This window comes from Lynx rufus, unplaced genomic scaffold (assembly GCF_022079265.1).
Source record: "Lynx rufus isolate CCGP_SWC_20201006 ecotype Redwood Valley unplaced genomic scaffold, mLynRuf1.p SCAF_8, whole genome shotgun sequence".
Taxonomy (NCBI): Eukaryota; Metazoa; Chordata; class Mammalia; order Carnivora; family Felidae; genus Lynx; species Lynx rufus.
This window is the reverse complement of record NW_025814896.1, coordinates 25783883-25800628: the sequence shown is the minus strand read 5'-3', so window position 1 is coordinate 25800628 and position 16746 is coordinate 25783883. Positions and strand designations below refer to the sequence as shown.

Genomic DNA, 16746 nt, shown 5'->3' with positions numbered 1-16746 from the left:
GGTCATTATCTCACAGTTCATGGGATCAAGCCCCGTCTCTGGCTCTGCACTGACAGTGCCGAGCCTGCTTAGGACTCTCTCTCTCTGCCCCTCCCCCACTCATGCTCACTCTCTCTCTCCCTCTCTCTCGCTCTCTCTCTCTCTCAAAATTAATAAATAAACACTAAAATAAGTCCTAGTCCAATTGGAGAGCCTGAAATTAGTCATCCTCAGTCACTCATTCATTCATTCACTTACTGTAGAATCCCCAACATCCAGCCTGTGGAGGGGCTGGGAGACAACTCCTGCTGGATGACCCAACAGTGGGCTCTCCTGGGCGTATCCAAGCAACAAGGTCCCCCTCTGGATCTCTGGCCCTCCCCACAGGGTTCCACCTTCTGCCCTCACCATGGGAGCAAATCCCAGTGGCAGCTGCCAGAGCCCATCACAACACCTCCCCACGGCATGTTCAGGGATAACTCTGGTGTCATCTTTCCACAGGAAACCATGAGTCCACTCATTCAGGCAGTCACCCCCACAGCCACCCATCTGGGTACCTTCTGACCCTTCTTGACACCCACAAGTCCCAGAACCTGAGATGTGCCCAATCTGGAGGCTCCTAGTTCTCCTCAGCTTGCTGTCTTTGCCCTCAGCCCTGCACAAGCAGGGCCTGGCCAAAGCCCATGTGGACAGCAAACCAGCTCTGGCAAGAAGTAAGTTCAACCCATGCTCTGCCTACTGTCACAGGGTGGGTGGGGGAGGCGTCATCTGGGTCCCGCCACTGACTTGCTGGGTGACCTTGGGTCAGTCATCCTCTTTTCTTCCTTTTTCTCTTAGACCTTTAAGTACAGAAAACTGAGGTTCAGTTGATCATATGCCAGTTCATAGCATATCATTGTTACTATGAAGGTCCTCTTGTATTTTATTTTGTCATTTTCCCCTTTACCTCTTATTCTCACTCCCATCCCCTCTTCCTTGGCAGGCCCTGCGGTGTGTTTAATATTTGTTTACATATGCTCATGTCCTTATAAAACGTGCAGTGTTTTGATTTGCATAAATGGTACTGCCATGTAGATCTTGTTGTTCTTTATTGCTTTCACTGGATGCTGTGCTGCTGACATCTGTTGCTTCAGGCTGGTACTTACAAGTCCATGAGATTCATCCACTTCACCATCAGGCGGCCATTTCCCTAGGGATGGACACTTGACTTGTCTCTAACTCCCCACTGTTTTAAACTACAGTGAGATGAACATCCTTGTTCATGTGCTCATGCATGTGTCCCTGTTAGGAGCTGTGGAAGAATTTCTCTGGGATATACCCATTTCTGGAATAAATATGATATTTTTTATAATTTACCATAATGATATATTTATCCTGTACTATTTTTTATAATGTAATAGAATGTATTATAATGTATCATACTAAAAATATACTTTATAATGTAATGTAATGTAGTTACAGAGAGCTAATGTACTACTAGCTATCTGATTTATTAGCTAATAATTTTACAGGATGTTAGCAAAGTTTTCATACATGAAAGTGTTGTGTAACTTTCTTTCCTGGTGCTTTTCTTGAAGCTAGACAAGTTGTACTAGCCTCATAAAATGAATTTTGCATCTTCTTTTTCTGTTTTCTTTCACAATTATCTCTTTACAGAGTTCGGTAAAACTCTTCCCCAAAACCATCCAGATCAAAAACTTTTGGGGAATGAAATCTTCAACTACTATTTCTATTTCCTAATGGTTCTAGATAATCAGTATTTCCCATTTCCCTCATCACAACTTGGTATTTTATGGATTGCCACAAATGTATCCATTTCATTACATTAGGAAATATATACCACGTGTATTTGTGGGCCTACGCATCGTCATGGTTACAATGGGTGCAGTTAGAATGGTATTTCATGGGGCTGCTTTTGAGATTTAAACAAAGGAAAGCACGTGCCAAGTGCTTTTTCAACTGTGAATATATTTATCACTATAACCACCTCTCCTATCAGAGTATTTAGCTGCACATAATAGAAAACCCAACTCAATATGGCCGAAACAATAGAAAAAATGTCACAGAACCAAAAATCATAGGTAGGACAAGCTCCAGGTATGATTCAATCAGCAACTCAAAGGCGCCATTCAGAACTGGATTTTGTCCAATTTTTTTTTTTTTTTTTTTTTTTTTTTTTTTTTTTTTTTTTTTTACCTCTGCTATCAGCATAGTTTCATCCTCAGGCCACTAGTTCCCAGTGTGGCAGGAAAATGGTGGCCAGTGGCCATCAAAGCTACAGCCTGCCTTGCTCCCTTCCAATAGGAGACAAGGAAAGAAACTTCCCCTCTAACAGGAAACATAAGATCTTCTGTTTAGTCTGATTAATAGGGCCAACTTGGGTGATATGCCCACTTTAAACCTGAAAGAGTTACCAGGCAATGATGGTTCAGATAATCAAAGGCTTTAATCTGGATCAGGAATTGGAGAGAGAGCATGAATCTGAACAAGGTTCAGATGAGAATGATAGGATAGATGAATGGGAGGATGGATAGATGAATAGATGGGTGGATATTGGACAGATGGCTAGATGGAGGATGGATGGATGGATGGATGGATGGATATTGGACTGGTGACTACTAATGTGTACTGGTCACAAATTTCCAAGTGTTGCCATCATCATTAACCAAGAACTGATAAGAGTTCTAGGAATACCTATACTATCACTCTATCTTTGAAACTATGTGGTCAATGTATGTCTCTCTTATTAGACAGAAAACTGGTTTGTGTCTTTATTATGTACCGCAAGGCCTGATACCCAATAGATGCTCAATAATATTCTTGTTTGGATAAATTATCTCAATATTCCTTATAAGAATCCTGTGAGATGGGTATTATTACTGCCTCTGTTATACCAGTGAGGAAATCAGGACTCAGGAAGGTGACAGACCCAGGATTTGAACCCAGATCTATGACTCCAAACACACTTTCTCTTTGCAGGCGACAACAGAAACATGGGATACTGAAAGGGGGTCTGGGAGCTGGAGGGAGGAGAGTGAGGTGGAACCATGGTTTCTGCTGCTCTGCAGTGTGGGTTCTGACCACAGGGAGGGTCAAGCAAGTGAAATAAATGTGTCCTGTGTACCCTCTGAGGTTCATCAGAGCTGGGCCCAATCCTGGGCAGGAGGGTCTAGCGCTGATAGGCAGGACTGAAGCATGCCCATCACTTTTAAAATCCCCTTCCTTTTTGGAATTCATTCTTTTCTGCTGGTAGCTCCACATAGTCCTGCAGCTTGTTCTGGACACAGTGTGGGAGAAATTACATTTATTCTCTTCTTATTTACCCACCTATTTTTCTCTTCAACCAACATTTGCTGTGATGTACATCCCGTACGTCAGGTTCTCTGTTCCAGATTCAGAGATAGAACACTGGGCGAACTTTCAACTACTATCATCTCGTCAGAGCAGCTATTACCTGTCAGACCCACTGCATGTGTGTCCCATCAACCCTGCAAAGCACAGGGTCCCAGATGAGGAGTATGGGTTTCAGTGTGGAGAGTGGAGTTGGAGGGTGACAAGCACCGATCACTCAGCAAGAAGTGGATGCCCCAGCCTGCAACGTAGGCCCCTTGACTTGCAGTGTCACTGGTCCCTTGTCCATTTCCAGTTATTGCCCAGGGCCTCATGAAGCACAACGCAGAGGGCCGAATCCAGAACATCCGCCTCGTGGAAAGTCTGAATGCCTCGGGGCAGATGGCCCCAGGGATGGTGGGCTGGCTAATCAGCAGCATGAGCCTCCAGCAACAGCAAGAAAGCAGGTGAGGCCCTGAACCCCGCCCCTGGCCCTGGGACTCTAGTAAACTCTGGGTCAGAGGGCAGAGCCGAGGGGATGAAAGCACAAGGCTGTGAAGAGGGAAAGAAGGAAGATTGGAAGGAGGGGATAAAAGGTCCAATACAAGGAACGGCGGGGGTGGCGGGGGGGTGGGGGAGAGGGCACTACGAGGAACCACTGGGGAGGGAGCATAATTAAAGCAGGATAATGAAAGCAAAGTTTCAGGAATAAAAGCCTCTGCGTTTAAATCCTGGGGCTGCCACCAACCTTAGGGAAATTGTGGGACCACTCCAGCCTCATCTATAACGTGGGTAACCCAGAGCACAGCCTGGACAAACATCTGGGGTGCCAAAGGAACCCAGGTCTAGAGTCAGACATTTGAACCCCACTCTACTGTTGACGGCTGTGTGACTCTTGGCAAGGTGTTTGAGGTCTCTGAGCTGCAGCCTTAAGCCCTCATCGGTGAAATGGGCATAATAACTGTCCCTGCCTCGGGAGCTGGGAGCCTTCTCTGCCCCACATAGTGGATGCAGAGGCAGCAGGCCCTCCGATTAACCCAGCAGAGCTGGCCTGGGCTGCTCACCTGCAGTTTCCCTCCTTCCTCTAGAGGGACGCGGCCTCCTCAGCCTCCCAGGCTCCCAGCCCCTCCACTGCGGTTCCAGCTGGCTGGGCCCCTGAGCCCCCGTCTCCCTGATTCAGTCCCTCACTCTCGCCATTGTAAGGAGCCAGCAGGGTTTCTCCTGATGTGTGTCCACAACCACCTCCCTTCTTTCATTCCCTTCCTAGTTGTTACAAGAATTCATTGAGCACCTACCATGTACCAGGACCTGGGCTGGGGTGCTTGCAATATGGCCATAAACAAGACACATGGTCACTGCCTTTTTGGATCCTACATCCTAGTTAGTGAGATGAGGCACAAAAGGAAATAGCTAATTTCAAGGAAACGGAATGTTAGGAAGACAACTTCAGCAAGGTAAGGGGTGACAGTGAGCGGTTGATCAGGAAGACCTTTCTCAAGAGATAATCCTTAGGAAGAATGAAGAGAAGGAAGCAAGCGACATGAAGGATATGGCAGTAAGTGCAAAGGCCCTGAGGAAGGAAAGAGACCGGTGTGTCAGAAGAAGAGAAAAAGTCCTGTGTGGTGGGTGAGCAAGGCGGGGGGGGGTGGGTGGGTAGAAGATGTGGCTGTGGAGGCAGGTGGGGCCAGACCCTGCAGGTCTTAGAGGCCATGGTATGGAGTTCGGGTTTTATTCCAAGAGCAGTGAGAAACCCAGGCAGAATGTTAAGTAACAGGGCTGCCTATCGGCTGCCGTGTGGAGAAGAGTTCGTAGAGAGGCCCAGTTCATGGCAAGGAACTCAGAGAGAAACTAGAGCATCTCCAGGCAAGAAGTGATGGTGACCTGGACCAGAGGAAAGGGACAGAAGTAATGAGAAGTTGCCAGATCCCAGGTATATTTTGTAAGCAGAGCCAGTGTGATTCGCAGATGAGTTGAAGGTGAAGGTGAGAGATGGAGGGAAGGCAGAGGCGGCTCCCAGGCCTTGGGCCTGGGCACCTGGGCAGACAGCGGGGCCCTGTGCCGGGAGGCAGCTGCTGGGTCTGAGAACAGTCCCAGGATTTGGATCTGCAGTTGGCTGTGGGTCGTACACATTTGTTGTGTGGAACTGTTGAGGGCCCTCAGGGACAGCTTGCAGGCCAGGGCTCCTACAGGTGGCTCTTGCCCTCCAACCATCTTTAAAAGGATCTGACTCCAAAGCCCACTGTTTGTCAGCCTAAGGTCCTGATGTCCAGATTTCCTTACCCTTGAAGGGCCTCTGCTCTCTCCTTGTGTAGCGCCAACGTCACCAACATTCAGCTGGACTATGGTGGGATCCGGATGTCTTTCCACAAGGAGTGGTTCTCAGCCAACATCTTACTTGAATTTGACATTGACTTGAGACTGTGAGTCATACCTCAGCAGGGGCGGTGGGGCGCTGTTCCTCCCCAGCGGGAATCTGGGAGCTGGTGGGGGAAGGGTGGAATTTGGCAACCTAAGGAACCCAGATCTTTCTGACTCCAACCTGGTTCAAATCCTGGTTTCTGAACTCACTTGCTGTGTGACCTGGGGCAAGTCACCTCACACCTCTGAGCCTTGGTTTCTTCAGCTGAAATGTGGATGGCAATTCCTGGTCAGTGGAGGCAGGTCATTTGCTCATTTAAACCTATGTGAGTTCATGACACTGATTCGAAAGAAAAGAGAGAAACATTTTATTTCTATCATCACCCCTCCCTCTGTCTGTCAGACTATCCTTTAACATCAGCTGCCCCCAAGAAAAGGGAGGCCACAGCTAAACGGTAAAGGTTTTTTTTAATAAGACTAACTCTCAACTTCTGAATTTCCAAAGGCCCCTAAGCCAGTCGAGTTAAAGAATTTTCAGAAGCCACTCTGTCTGACAGCATTTTCTCCTTTGTCGCCGGCCACAGGAGTAGTTGTTGAAAAAGTTGTTGAAAGGGTCACTCTTCTCTTGGTGTTGGCTGTTCCACCTCCTCCTCCGTCCCTGGCCCTTTCTCTTCTCCTCCTCTCTCTTGTCCCCAGGTCCTTCAATAACAAGATCATAAAGATACACGTATGCATGAACCTCGTTATGGAGTTCTGGCTGGAGAAAGACGAATTTGGCCGGAGGGATCTGGCGATAGGCAGTTGCGGTGTGGAGCAAAGCAGCATCTACACAACAGTTCTAACTGAGTAAGGTCCCAGCTGCCCTCCCCAAGGCCAGACCCCTTCCCAACCCCCCCTAGGTGCAACCACATGTCTCCAACACCTCCTGGGTGAGCCCAAAATAGATCTCACCATTTCCCTAGGATCGACTTCTCTTCCTGAGCCAGCATCCCAGTGATGGCGCGGCCACCCTCCAGGAGGGACCTTTCCTCTTTCCCCACACCCCGCAGCCCATCCTCCCTGGCTCCCATCAATGACCTTCTGGCAGCCCCTGCTTGCTCCCTCTCTCTCCATCCCTCAGCCACTGCTCCCGCTCATAGACCACTTCCTGGACCCCCGCAGGAGCCACTCTGACACTCCCTGACTCAGACCTCACCTCCTTCACTGCATTCTGCCCCTGCAGCAGAAATAACTTTCTAGCACAGAAATGTGCCCCTGCTCCAAACCCTCCAGGTGTTCTCCAAAGCCCTCTGAATGAAGAGCAGACCCCTAGATGTCAGTCAGGGCCCTCCTCGTGCTCTCGCCTGCCCCACTCTGCAGCCCTTTGCCCTCTTGTGTCAATGAAGGCCCCACCTCTCCATCAACATGCCATATATTTGCATACCACCCTGCCTTTGCACATGCTGATCCTTTCACCTGGAATGCCCTTCCCTTCTCTCAAGAACTCCTCCTCATCACTTATTCATTCAACAAATATTTACTGAGAACTTACTAGGTGCCAGACATGGCATACTTGATGTTAGCCATACAGTAGGGAACCAGACAGAGAAAAAAAAATAGAGCTATTTATACGGTGCATCTATTAATAGAGTGTATAATAGACCTATATATACTGGCTGACCAACTCTGTCAACCTCAGCAGACTATGAGTCCCTTGAGGGCAATATGTGGGTGTGACTTCTCTCTGTAATTCCAGATTGCTGAAAGCAACCAGGTCGTCAGCGGGTGTTCATTCATTTATTCATCAGACATTCACTGAATGCCTAAATCATGCAGGGCATTCATGGCTAGGACAGTGCAGGGGAAGGACTGAACTCTGGTGCTCTCCTGACCTGGTTCTAATCCAGTCAGCACCGACTAGCTGTGTGACCTTGGGCAAGTCACATCACCTCTCTGTGTTGCCCCCTCAACTACTGCTAACAGTGATGCTTCTTGTAGAGGGCTGGCCGATGATTAAATGTCTGTGTAGAGTGTACTCAAGCAGTCAGTCCCAGCACTGGGACTGCAGAGATTTCTCTGTTCTGTTCTACACATCTACCTCTCTTTCCAGAGATATCTCACCAAAGATGAAACATTTTCTCCACCACTTCAGGGAGAACCTGGTAAAAGTGACCCCGCACCTGGTAGAAAGTCAGGTAAGTTTGAGAAAAATATTTTCCCCTTGGGTATCTTTGAGTCTGAGGGTCAGGACGTATATATTGGCAATTCAGAAAAGAGTTTCAAATCTTGGGCTTCAGAACCTGAAAAATCTCAGTTTTGTCATCTGCTGGCTGTGTATCCTTGGCAAGTGACTTAGCCTCCCCACACCTCAGTTTCCCCATCTGTAGCATGGGAACCATCACAGTCCCCATCTCATGGAGTCATCATGAGGATTCAGGCACACTTCTAAGTGCTGTGCGTGGCCTCTAGTTGGCGCTCATCACAAGGGAGCTGCCCTTGCTGCCATGATTCCTTGTGGAAATCCAGTGGAGTCTTAGGCTCCAGCCACAGGCTCTCTAGCTTTCTTCTCCTAGCCCCCAGCCTGACCCTTGTCTCTATGCTGGTGGCCCAGGTGTGTCCTCTGATCAGCGAAATCCTCAGACAGTTGGACGTGAAACTGTTAAAAAGCCTCATGGGTGAGTGTCTGCGTCTGTCCAGGGAGGAGGACTCAGGGTGGGCAAGTAGAGAGGCGCCCAGTGGGGAGCTCCCAGGGAGGCCTGCTAGGGGGTGTCTGCATGTGCCCTGAGGACACTTAGAGGTGACCATATGATAATGACCGTTACGGTCTCCCGAGAGAGCTAGGACAGCAGAGGGCACCCCTACCAAGAAGACTGGGCCCTGCCAAGTCACCAGAATCTCCAGACCACCAGAAACTGTAATTCCTCCCAAGATCTCCACTCAGTCCTTCAGGGACCGCTGGCCCCACCCCAAACCTGAGACCACCCTCCATCTGTAGACAGACAGACACAGTCCCCGGGAAGCCAACAAGAAGCGCCTAACTACGAACCATTTGGAAAGAGTTTTAACGCAAATGCCTCAGGCACTGGCCCTTGCTCGGCTTGGATGGATGGGAATCCCATTCGGGGGTTGAACAGGCAGTCACCCTGGCGACTGATCTTGTCTCTTCTCCTTACAGAACAGGCTGTTGCTCATAAATTCAACCAACTGTGAGTCCAGCCAAGCTTCCATGTGCCAGACTTGGAGTGTCCTCCAGCTACCTACTGATAATCAGGAGATTCCACATGTTGAGATCTTAAGCCTCCCTCAGAGTGGGGCTTCCACGGCCCCAAAATCCTTTACCATAGGCCCTGCAGAGTCCTGTCCTGTCCCTAATAAACTCTAGTTCTGAAGGGTACAGAGTTTCCCCTTCCTGGGTCCTGAGGTTAGAGTTCCACAAGTCAGACTTGATGAAGGTCCATCCTGAGACTAAATATGCCTGGGTTTGCTCATGAGCCCAGAAATAGCAGAGAAATCACTTTCTTTTCCTGTAATTTGCAGCCAAAAGCCCATCTGGAGATTCACTTATCAATGCAGGGAGGGCCCTGTTGAGATTTCCCATTCCATCACTCACTCGAGCCATATTTGTTGAGTGCCTACTATGTGCCAAGCACTTTGCCAGGCTCCAACGGAGTGGAGAGAAAGGCTGACACAGTGGAAAATCATAAACGTCGGCCCCGAACGGATCTGAGTTCGAATCCAATTCAGCCAAATGAGAAGTTCCACGTGGGTATGAACCATGTGCATCAGAGCGACGGATGCCCCCTTCCCCACTGGCCACCAGCATAGGGCTGGCACAGAGTGTGAGCCCAGCAAATATATGTGGTTAAGTGGTGGATGAATCTGGTTTCAGGACCCACTCGCTGTGTGTGGGACAAGGCACTTTACCTTCAGGCCTCCCTCACCTGCAAAGTAGGGATAGAAGTCTTACAGGATGTGGGGCAACAGGAGCCTGGGCACTGCTGGTGGGAGGTAAATTGCACCACCTCGTTATAAACCCAGGTGGCGGTTGCTACAGAAGCACAACATAGACCCTCCCTGTGCCAGAAACACACGTGTGTGGACGCCACAAGACGTGCACGAGACTGCTTATAGCAGCAATGGTCATAATAGTCCCTGAGGAAAAGCCCTGAATGCCCATCAAAAGAGTGGGTAAATATCGTGGGATAGTCTCCCAGTGGAATGCTCTACAGTAATGAAAATGACCTACAACTATGCACGATCACATGGGTGGATCTTGTGCACATAACAAAGCCAGGCACCAAAGAGCACACGTTACGTCTCCCATTTATATGAAGTTCAAAAGCAGCAAAACGAACCCATGCTGTCAGAGATCAAGATAGTGGTTACCCGTGAGGGGAGTGTTAGTGACTGGGAGGGTTCAAGGGGGGCTTCTGGAGCCCTGGTAATGTCTGTTTCTTGATCTGGATGCTACTTATGGGGAGGCTGTTTAGTTTGTGAAAATTCACTGAGCTATTCACTTATGTGCACTTTTCTTATGTATGTTAGACTTTAACAAACATTTTTAAAATAGAAAATATTTACCATGCAGGACATTTATGGGAGCATGTGAAAAAGCATTTGCAATATGTTTAGCATGTGCTAGGTCCATGGGAAATGCTTATTAAAAGTCATTTAGCTCATGGGGTTCCTGGGTGGCTCAGTTGGTTGAGCGTCCAACTTTGGCTCAGGTCATGATCTCACAGTTCCTGAGTTTGAGCCCCGAGTTGGGATCTGTGCTGACAGCTCAGAGCCTGGAGCCTGCTTCGGATTCTGTGTCTCCCTCTCTCTCTCTCTCTCTCTGCCCCTACCCCACTCGTGCTGTCTCTCTCTCTCTCTCTCTCAAAAATAAATAAACATTAAAAATTTTAAAAACAAGTCATTTATCTCATTAATTATTTGATTAATGACTATTCATTTCTGAAATATTGATTCCCGCCCTCCTCCCAAGGGGAGGGAAAGAAATCAAGGGGAAATAACACACACATATTAATAATAGTAGCCCACATATATTAAGTACTTGGCATGTGCCAAGCTTGGTGCTCAGAGTTTATATTCAGCGTCTCATCAAAGCATCACAGCAAATCCATGCGTGAAGACCCTGAGGCTCAGAGAGAGAAAGCCACTTGCCCAAGATCACACAGCAAGGAAATGATCAAGTCAACTGTGCTCAGGCAGCCAGACTCTAGAGCCAGACTCCACGCTTGACCACTGTGGCTCCCCCTCCAGTTCTCCCTCCCTTCCTCTTAACACCACTCCCCCCCAACACACACACACACACACACACACACACACACACACTGAGGGAAAAATGATGAAACAGGAGTTCGGCTGGATTGACAAGCTCAAACAAGGAAGTGTCAACAGCTCAGAGATGAGAATAGGGTGAGGGAGCCTCAGGTCTCCTTCTTTCAATTCAGACTGCCTAATCCGAAATGCTTCGTTGGGGATTTGCAACCCTAAACGCCCATGTTCATTCACACAGAGGATTCCCCTTGACAGCCTCAAGTCTGGGGGAGGGTGGGGGTTCCTGCTCATGATTCAAAGAGCAAACAGAGGGCTGGGCCCCATCCTCCAGCGAGGGTGCCCGGTCTCTTGGTGAAGGCAGCTTTTGTCTGCCTTCCTCCTGACCCCTCCGGGGTGGCTCAGGGGCCTCCTTCCTCCAGCGGCCTCCTTGGGTTTCTCAGATTCTGTTTTCTTTTTGTTTTAAGGTTCATAGAGCCACGGACTCTTCATGTTTTCTGCCGGCAGCTTGTTGCACAATGCGCCTCTATTATGATCATGGGGTCTGGGGGGATTTATGCAGAAATTCAGCCCCAAGTGGCCAAAAGCTTGCTCCAGGTCCTGCCTGTCTGTGCCTTGTAATTTTCACGCCCTTTCATTACAGAGTTCTGACTCTGCGCCACACACTGGGCTGCAAGCTACATTTGTTTCCCCCATTTAACCCTCTCACAGCTCCGGGAGGTGGGCGTCGTCAGCCATGTGTTCTAGAGGAGGAAACCAGGGCGGCCAGAGGGAAAGCATCTTGCCCAGAGTCATCAGCCAAGTCTGACTTCTCAGGAGTGGGAAGGCTCCAGAGAACACGAACAAGAATTTTCTGAAGATTCTGGGACACAAACTTGCCCTCAAAGTTAAGAGCACTGAAGCTGGACGGCCCAGGATGACAGTCTGACTTCACGTCTTCCCAGCTAGGCTGGCCCTAGCCAGGTCACTGTGTTCTCTGAGCCTCAGTGCCCCCACAGGGTTGTTCTGGATGGTATAGAGATGATGTAGTGCTCTAGGCTCTCATAAAAAACAGTTATTATCATTAACTGCAAAGGTAGGTGGGAAATTAATCTCCACAGTAAGTGGAACTTAAAGCAAACTCTGCTGAACCAAATATAGTTTTCTCACCACAGTGGGGGCCCCCAGCTCCCTGTGAACCCTTTATGCCACTGCCCCTCAACAAAACCACTGGGGTTTCCAAGGCCACCTGAAGATCTCCCTTGAACCCAGCCTCCAACCTGATCTTGCTCCTGAGACACAGAACCAGCACCCCCCTGATTTGTGGGAAGCAAAGGGCACCACCTACAGTTTCTGAGAAACACTTTGGGAAGGCACTGACATCACCAACGTGGAAAACACTGTCTTGAAATGTTAGCGGTATGACCTTCCACGTTTCTGATGCCCTACACCCCTTGCCCTCCCCAGGGCAGTGGGACATGCAGCTCCTGTGGCTTCAAGGAAGGGCAACTCCAACAGAAGCAAGGAGAAGGCTTGTGAGTTTCCAAAGCCTGGGACTTTGATGAAAAGGTAGAGACAGAGAACAAAGCAGTGGTTGCCAACTGGTGGGGGGAGGGTGTGACACTAAAAGGGCAGCTGGAGGGTGCTTGGGGAACGATGGAGCTCTTCTTTGTCCTGATTGTTACGGTGGCTACATAAAACTACACGCGTTAAGATTCATAGAACTATACACCAAAAGGAGAAAAAGCCAATTTTACTGTAGGTTAATGTTTTTAAAATTTTACACATGCACCCCAATGTTTATAGCAGCACTATCAACAATAGCCAAAGTATGGAAAGAGTCCATCAACAGATGAATGGTTAAAGAAGATGTGGTATATATATACAATGGAGTGTCACTCGGCAATCAAACAGAATGAAATCTTGCCATTTGCCACTACGTGGATGGAACTAGAGGGTATTAGGCTAAGCGAAAGTAGTCAGAGAAAGACAAAAATCATGACTTCACTCGTATGAGCACTTTAAGACACAGAACAGATGAACATAAGGGAAGGGAAACAAAAATAATATAAAAACAGGGAGGGGGGCAAAACAGAAGAGACTCATAAATATGGAGAACAAACTGAGGGTTGCTGGAGGGGTTGTGTGAGGGGGGATGGGCTAAATGGGTAAGGAGTATTAAGGAATCTACTCCTGAAATCATTGTTGCACCATATGCTAACTAATTTGGATGTAAATTAAAAAAAAATTAAATTAAAAGAAAAAGAAAAAATACAAAAAATAAAATTTAATCCTGGGCTTTTTCCTAATGTTTATTTATTTTTGAGTGAGAGAGAGTGTGTGTGTGAGCGAGGGAGGAGCAGAGACTGGGACAGAGGATCCCAAGTGGGCTCCACACCGACAACACAGAGCCTGATGCAAGGCTGGAACTCACGGACCGTGAAATCATGACCTGAGCCAAAGTCGGACACTTAACCCACTAAGCCACCCGGGCATCCCAAGCCTGGGTTTTTTAATTTTGAAACTCAAGGCATAGAATTGCACATATATAATGAATTGAAGCAAGGTTTCCTGCCTCCAAGACTAGAAAATTCTCCATGTCAGGTTGGGGGAGTGTGAAAGCCCAAGAGAAATTGAAGAGAACACAGTTCTAGTGGGTTCTAAGAAGTAATTCCCTTGCTACTCCCCAGGCAAAACTTGGCATTGGAGGAGGGACAACAGAAACCCCCAGTCAGTGTGCTGGATTCAAGAACAGAGGACATCTGTGCCCTTCCAGAGCCATGAGAGTTGACAGGACCCCAGGGAAAGAAGATTATCCAGAGAGGGTCTAGGTGGGTCTTGGCAGATGGTCTGGGGTGGACTCCCACAGTTCTGCCTGAGACCCAAAGAATTGAGAAACAGAACTATGCTGAGTGTTTGACAAAGAGTAAGAAGTAAATGCTAAATCTAGGGGGTGGGGGGCTTCTGGGCGGGAGGGAAGCATAGCTTTCCTGGCAATTAGGGGAGACCAGATGGCATGTGGATATCTCTCCATTTCCAGTCAAAATAGGGACAAGGCAGCCTCCTTTAGAGGACTTGATACAAATGAAACCCCTGGAACAGAAATAAAACTCCAGAGGAAAATGGCAAAGTTTCTGCTACCCAGCAAACTGACATTTGAACTGGTAACTAAGCTGTAGATACATTAGAAAGAAAAACACAGACATGTGAGTTTATGAACCGAGATTCATGCCAACTCCCCAGACATCATCTCCCACAGCCCTGAGAGGTAGATATTCTCCTCCCACTTTACAGATGAGAAAACTGAAGTTCAAGGGATTAAAGTGATTTGCCCGGAGTCACAAGATTTGAATCAGGGCAATCTGCACCCAGACCCATCCCCTCTCTGCCATAAAATATATGTAGCCTCCTGGATCCACACCAGAGGCTGTTAGCTGTCCAGTAACTAGCCGCACAAACTTAAATCAGTCCCTCGACTTATCTGCCTCAGTTTCCTCACAAAGATAGCAACAACCTGACCCAACCCATAAGAGTTGTACCAAGATAACAAAAAACGGTACTTTGAGGACGACTGACAACATAGAAGCTGTGGGAAGAGTCTAGAAAGTGTTTCATTGGATATGTCAGTCCAGAGCCAGGGTCCTAGCCCCTTGGAGGCATCAGTCAGACTCTGACGGGAAGTGAGAGCAGATTCAGGGAGGGCCTGGCCTGGAGGAAGGCAGCATAGCTCACAGGGCCGAATCCTGACTCCACCACTCACTCGCTGTGTGTCCCAGGGAAGTAGTCCCCCTCTCTGAACCTCAGTCTCCTTATCTGACATTTGAGGGGCAACAATACCTACCAATGCTGATGAAGAAGAGGTTCAGGTGGGGAGAGCACCTGGCACATAGTAAGTGCTCAATAAATATGCATTTCCTCCTCCTCTTTTACTTTTGCTCTTAAGATGTTAGGTTTTGCAGGACAAGAGCTGCTGTCACCAGTCTGCGACCTTGACCTCTCCACGACTCAGCTGTTTCATCTTCAAAACGGATTCAAAGGCCCAAGCGGTGGGGACAGATGCCTTATTACTTCATTTGGGGGAGGGAAGAAGAAAGGGTAAAGGCAGAGACCAGGATACCACAGCATCCTTCAGGCCTGGGAACCTGGAAAGACTCTTCCAGGATATAAAAGTGAAATTTCATAAGAGCATGAGATGTGGGAAAGCAAAATGCACAAGTGAGTGTGAGGAAGGTGTCTTCGTGCCTCAGCACAGTGACTCCGAGAACGGGCTGGAGTGTGAAGGCCTCGGCCCCGTGCCCGCTGTGCAAATCTGGACGTGTCCACTCACACTCCAAGCCTCGGTTCTCCCCTGGTAAAACAGGGCTACTCCTTCCCAGCCCACACCCTGGGAGGATTCATGGGGTTGCTGAATATGAAAAACAATGCCAGGCTGGCATTCAGCAAGAGCTCGGCAAGTGTCAGCTGTCGACACTGCTTTATTGTGATCGTCCAGTGAGAGAAATTCTGACTCTGCCCCATCCTCACTGTGTCTGGGCGCTTGTCCCACTGTGCAAAGGAGCAGGGCGGCATCCTCTCCCTCCCAGGGTTCTGGCGAGGATGTGTAGCCCCCGGCACGTCGTGCAACAGGGACCCAGAAAACAGGAGACCCCAGATGTAGGAAAGTCAGAGGCAGTTTGAAACTTCTGACACTTTGGGAGCAAGAATCCTCCAAATGGAGAAGAACTGGACCAGGAATGGAAAAGAGCCTCATTAGGAGAGGCTTCTTCCCGAGCCCCAGCTGGCTGCCTCTCGCGAGTTCCAAATGTGATTTGCCACCTGGGCGCGTGGGCCCCCAGCCTCAGCCCTGCGCATGAAACCATGAAGTCTTGAGTAACATCCCCATCTCAAGTTTTTCTCTGTTTAACTTGTCCATCAAGTGGCTTAAGTGTCCCACCTACTAATGTGATTGGCAATTATTTACTTTGGAGAGCCCTGAAAGACACCACCGGATCGCAGAATTCTGAATTATCTAGAAACCCATCATCTGATCGCACACTTCCTGATTCGCACACTATAAAAGACGCTACCTCCTCAGCAGGAGCAAGCAGGCGAGGGGAGAGGAGAGCAGGGAGAGCCGCCAGGACCTCTGAGAAGCCCAGGTGAGACCTGCCTGTCCCACGCCTGTCCCACTCCCGCTTGGCGGCCCTGGGTGGCAGGGCCGCCAGGCTCCTCCCTGTGGGGTGGGCACCGGCTGGCTGCACTTAGGATCACTCACTGGGGGTCTCTTTCAGAGGGATTTTCGGGGGAATGGGAATGGCCATTCACTCTGCTTCCCTGAGAGGGCAGTAACATCGACGCAAGGTTTGAATGTGGAAATGTAAAGAGAATTTGATGGCGATGGGGAGCGTATGGCTGCAGCTGCCATTGCACACTGCCGAAATCCCATGATAGGCTTCACTCAGGGGCGTGCTCTTCATACCCTAAATCAAAATCTCTACGGCAGGAGTGTTAACTTGAGGTTGCCATTGTGGATTCAGACCAGCATCCTTAGCTAGGGTCCTTAGCTTCCTCTGGATTCATAAAAGGTCTGTTTCCCAAAAGAGTTCAGAGAATGTGATCTAAGTTTGAGAGCCACAACTGGCTCTTGGGACCAAAAAGTGTTTTTGATTCCAGCCAGCCACTGCAATGAGGGTGATTTGGCCGCATCAGCCAGTTGATGGAATTTTGCCCAAAGCAGCTTTTGACACCTTTGCTGGCTGCCAAATAGCTCTGTGACAGGGTTGGTGATATCTGGGAGGGGATAGTCCAAAAGGCAGCCAGATGTCAGGGACTGCCTCCAAATTTTGTTCAGGTTAGCTTGAG

At 48.7% G+C, this 16746-nt stretch overlaps 1 protein-coding gene across 1 annotated transcript; it reads left to right on the top strand.

The window, feature by feature from the left end:
* The first annotated feature begins 577 nt into the window (after nucleotides 1–577).
* BPIFA3 (BPI fold containing family A member 3) lies at nucleotides 578–9039 on the top strand. The gene is made up of 7 exons (XM_047068877.1): nucleotides 578–692; nucleotides 3626–3776; nucleotides 5622–5729; nucleotides 6364–6513; nucleotides 7757–7841; nucleotides 8258–8321; nucleotides 8822–9039. The coding sequence occupies exons 1-7, from the start codon at nucleotides 578–580 to the stop codon at nucleotides 8854–8856; spliced, it is 708 nt and encodes a 235-aa protein (XP_046924833.1). The 3' UTR covers nucleotides 8857–9039.
* The last annotated feature ends 7707 nt before the right edge of the window (nucleotides 9040–16746 follow it).

Bases quoted from the DNA above. Each gene is read 5' to 3' on its own strand.
- BPIFA3 (XM_047068877.1), top strand. From the start codon at position 578: ATGTGCCCAATCTGGAGGCTCCTAGTTCTCCTCAGCTTGCTGTCTTTG. The intron at 6,514-7,756 runs GTAAGGTCCCAG...CTCTCTTTCCAG, and splicing joins TACACAACAGTTCTAACTGA to AGATATCTCACCAAAGATGA. The intron at 7,842-8,257 runs GTAAGTTTGAGA...CTGGTGGCCCAG, and splicing joins CGCACCTGGTAGAAAGTCAG to GTGTGTCCTCTGATCAGCGA.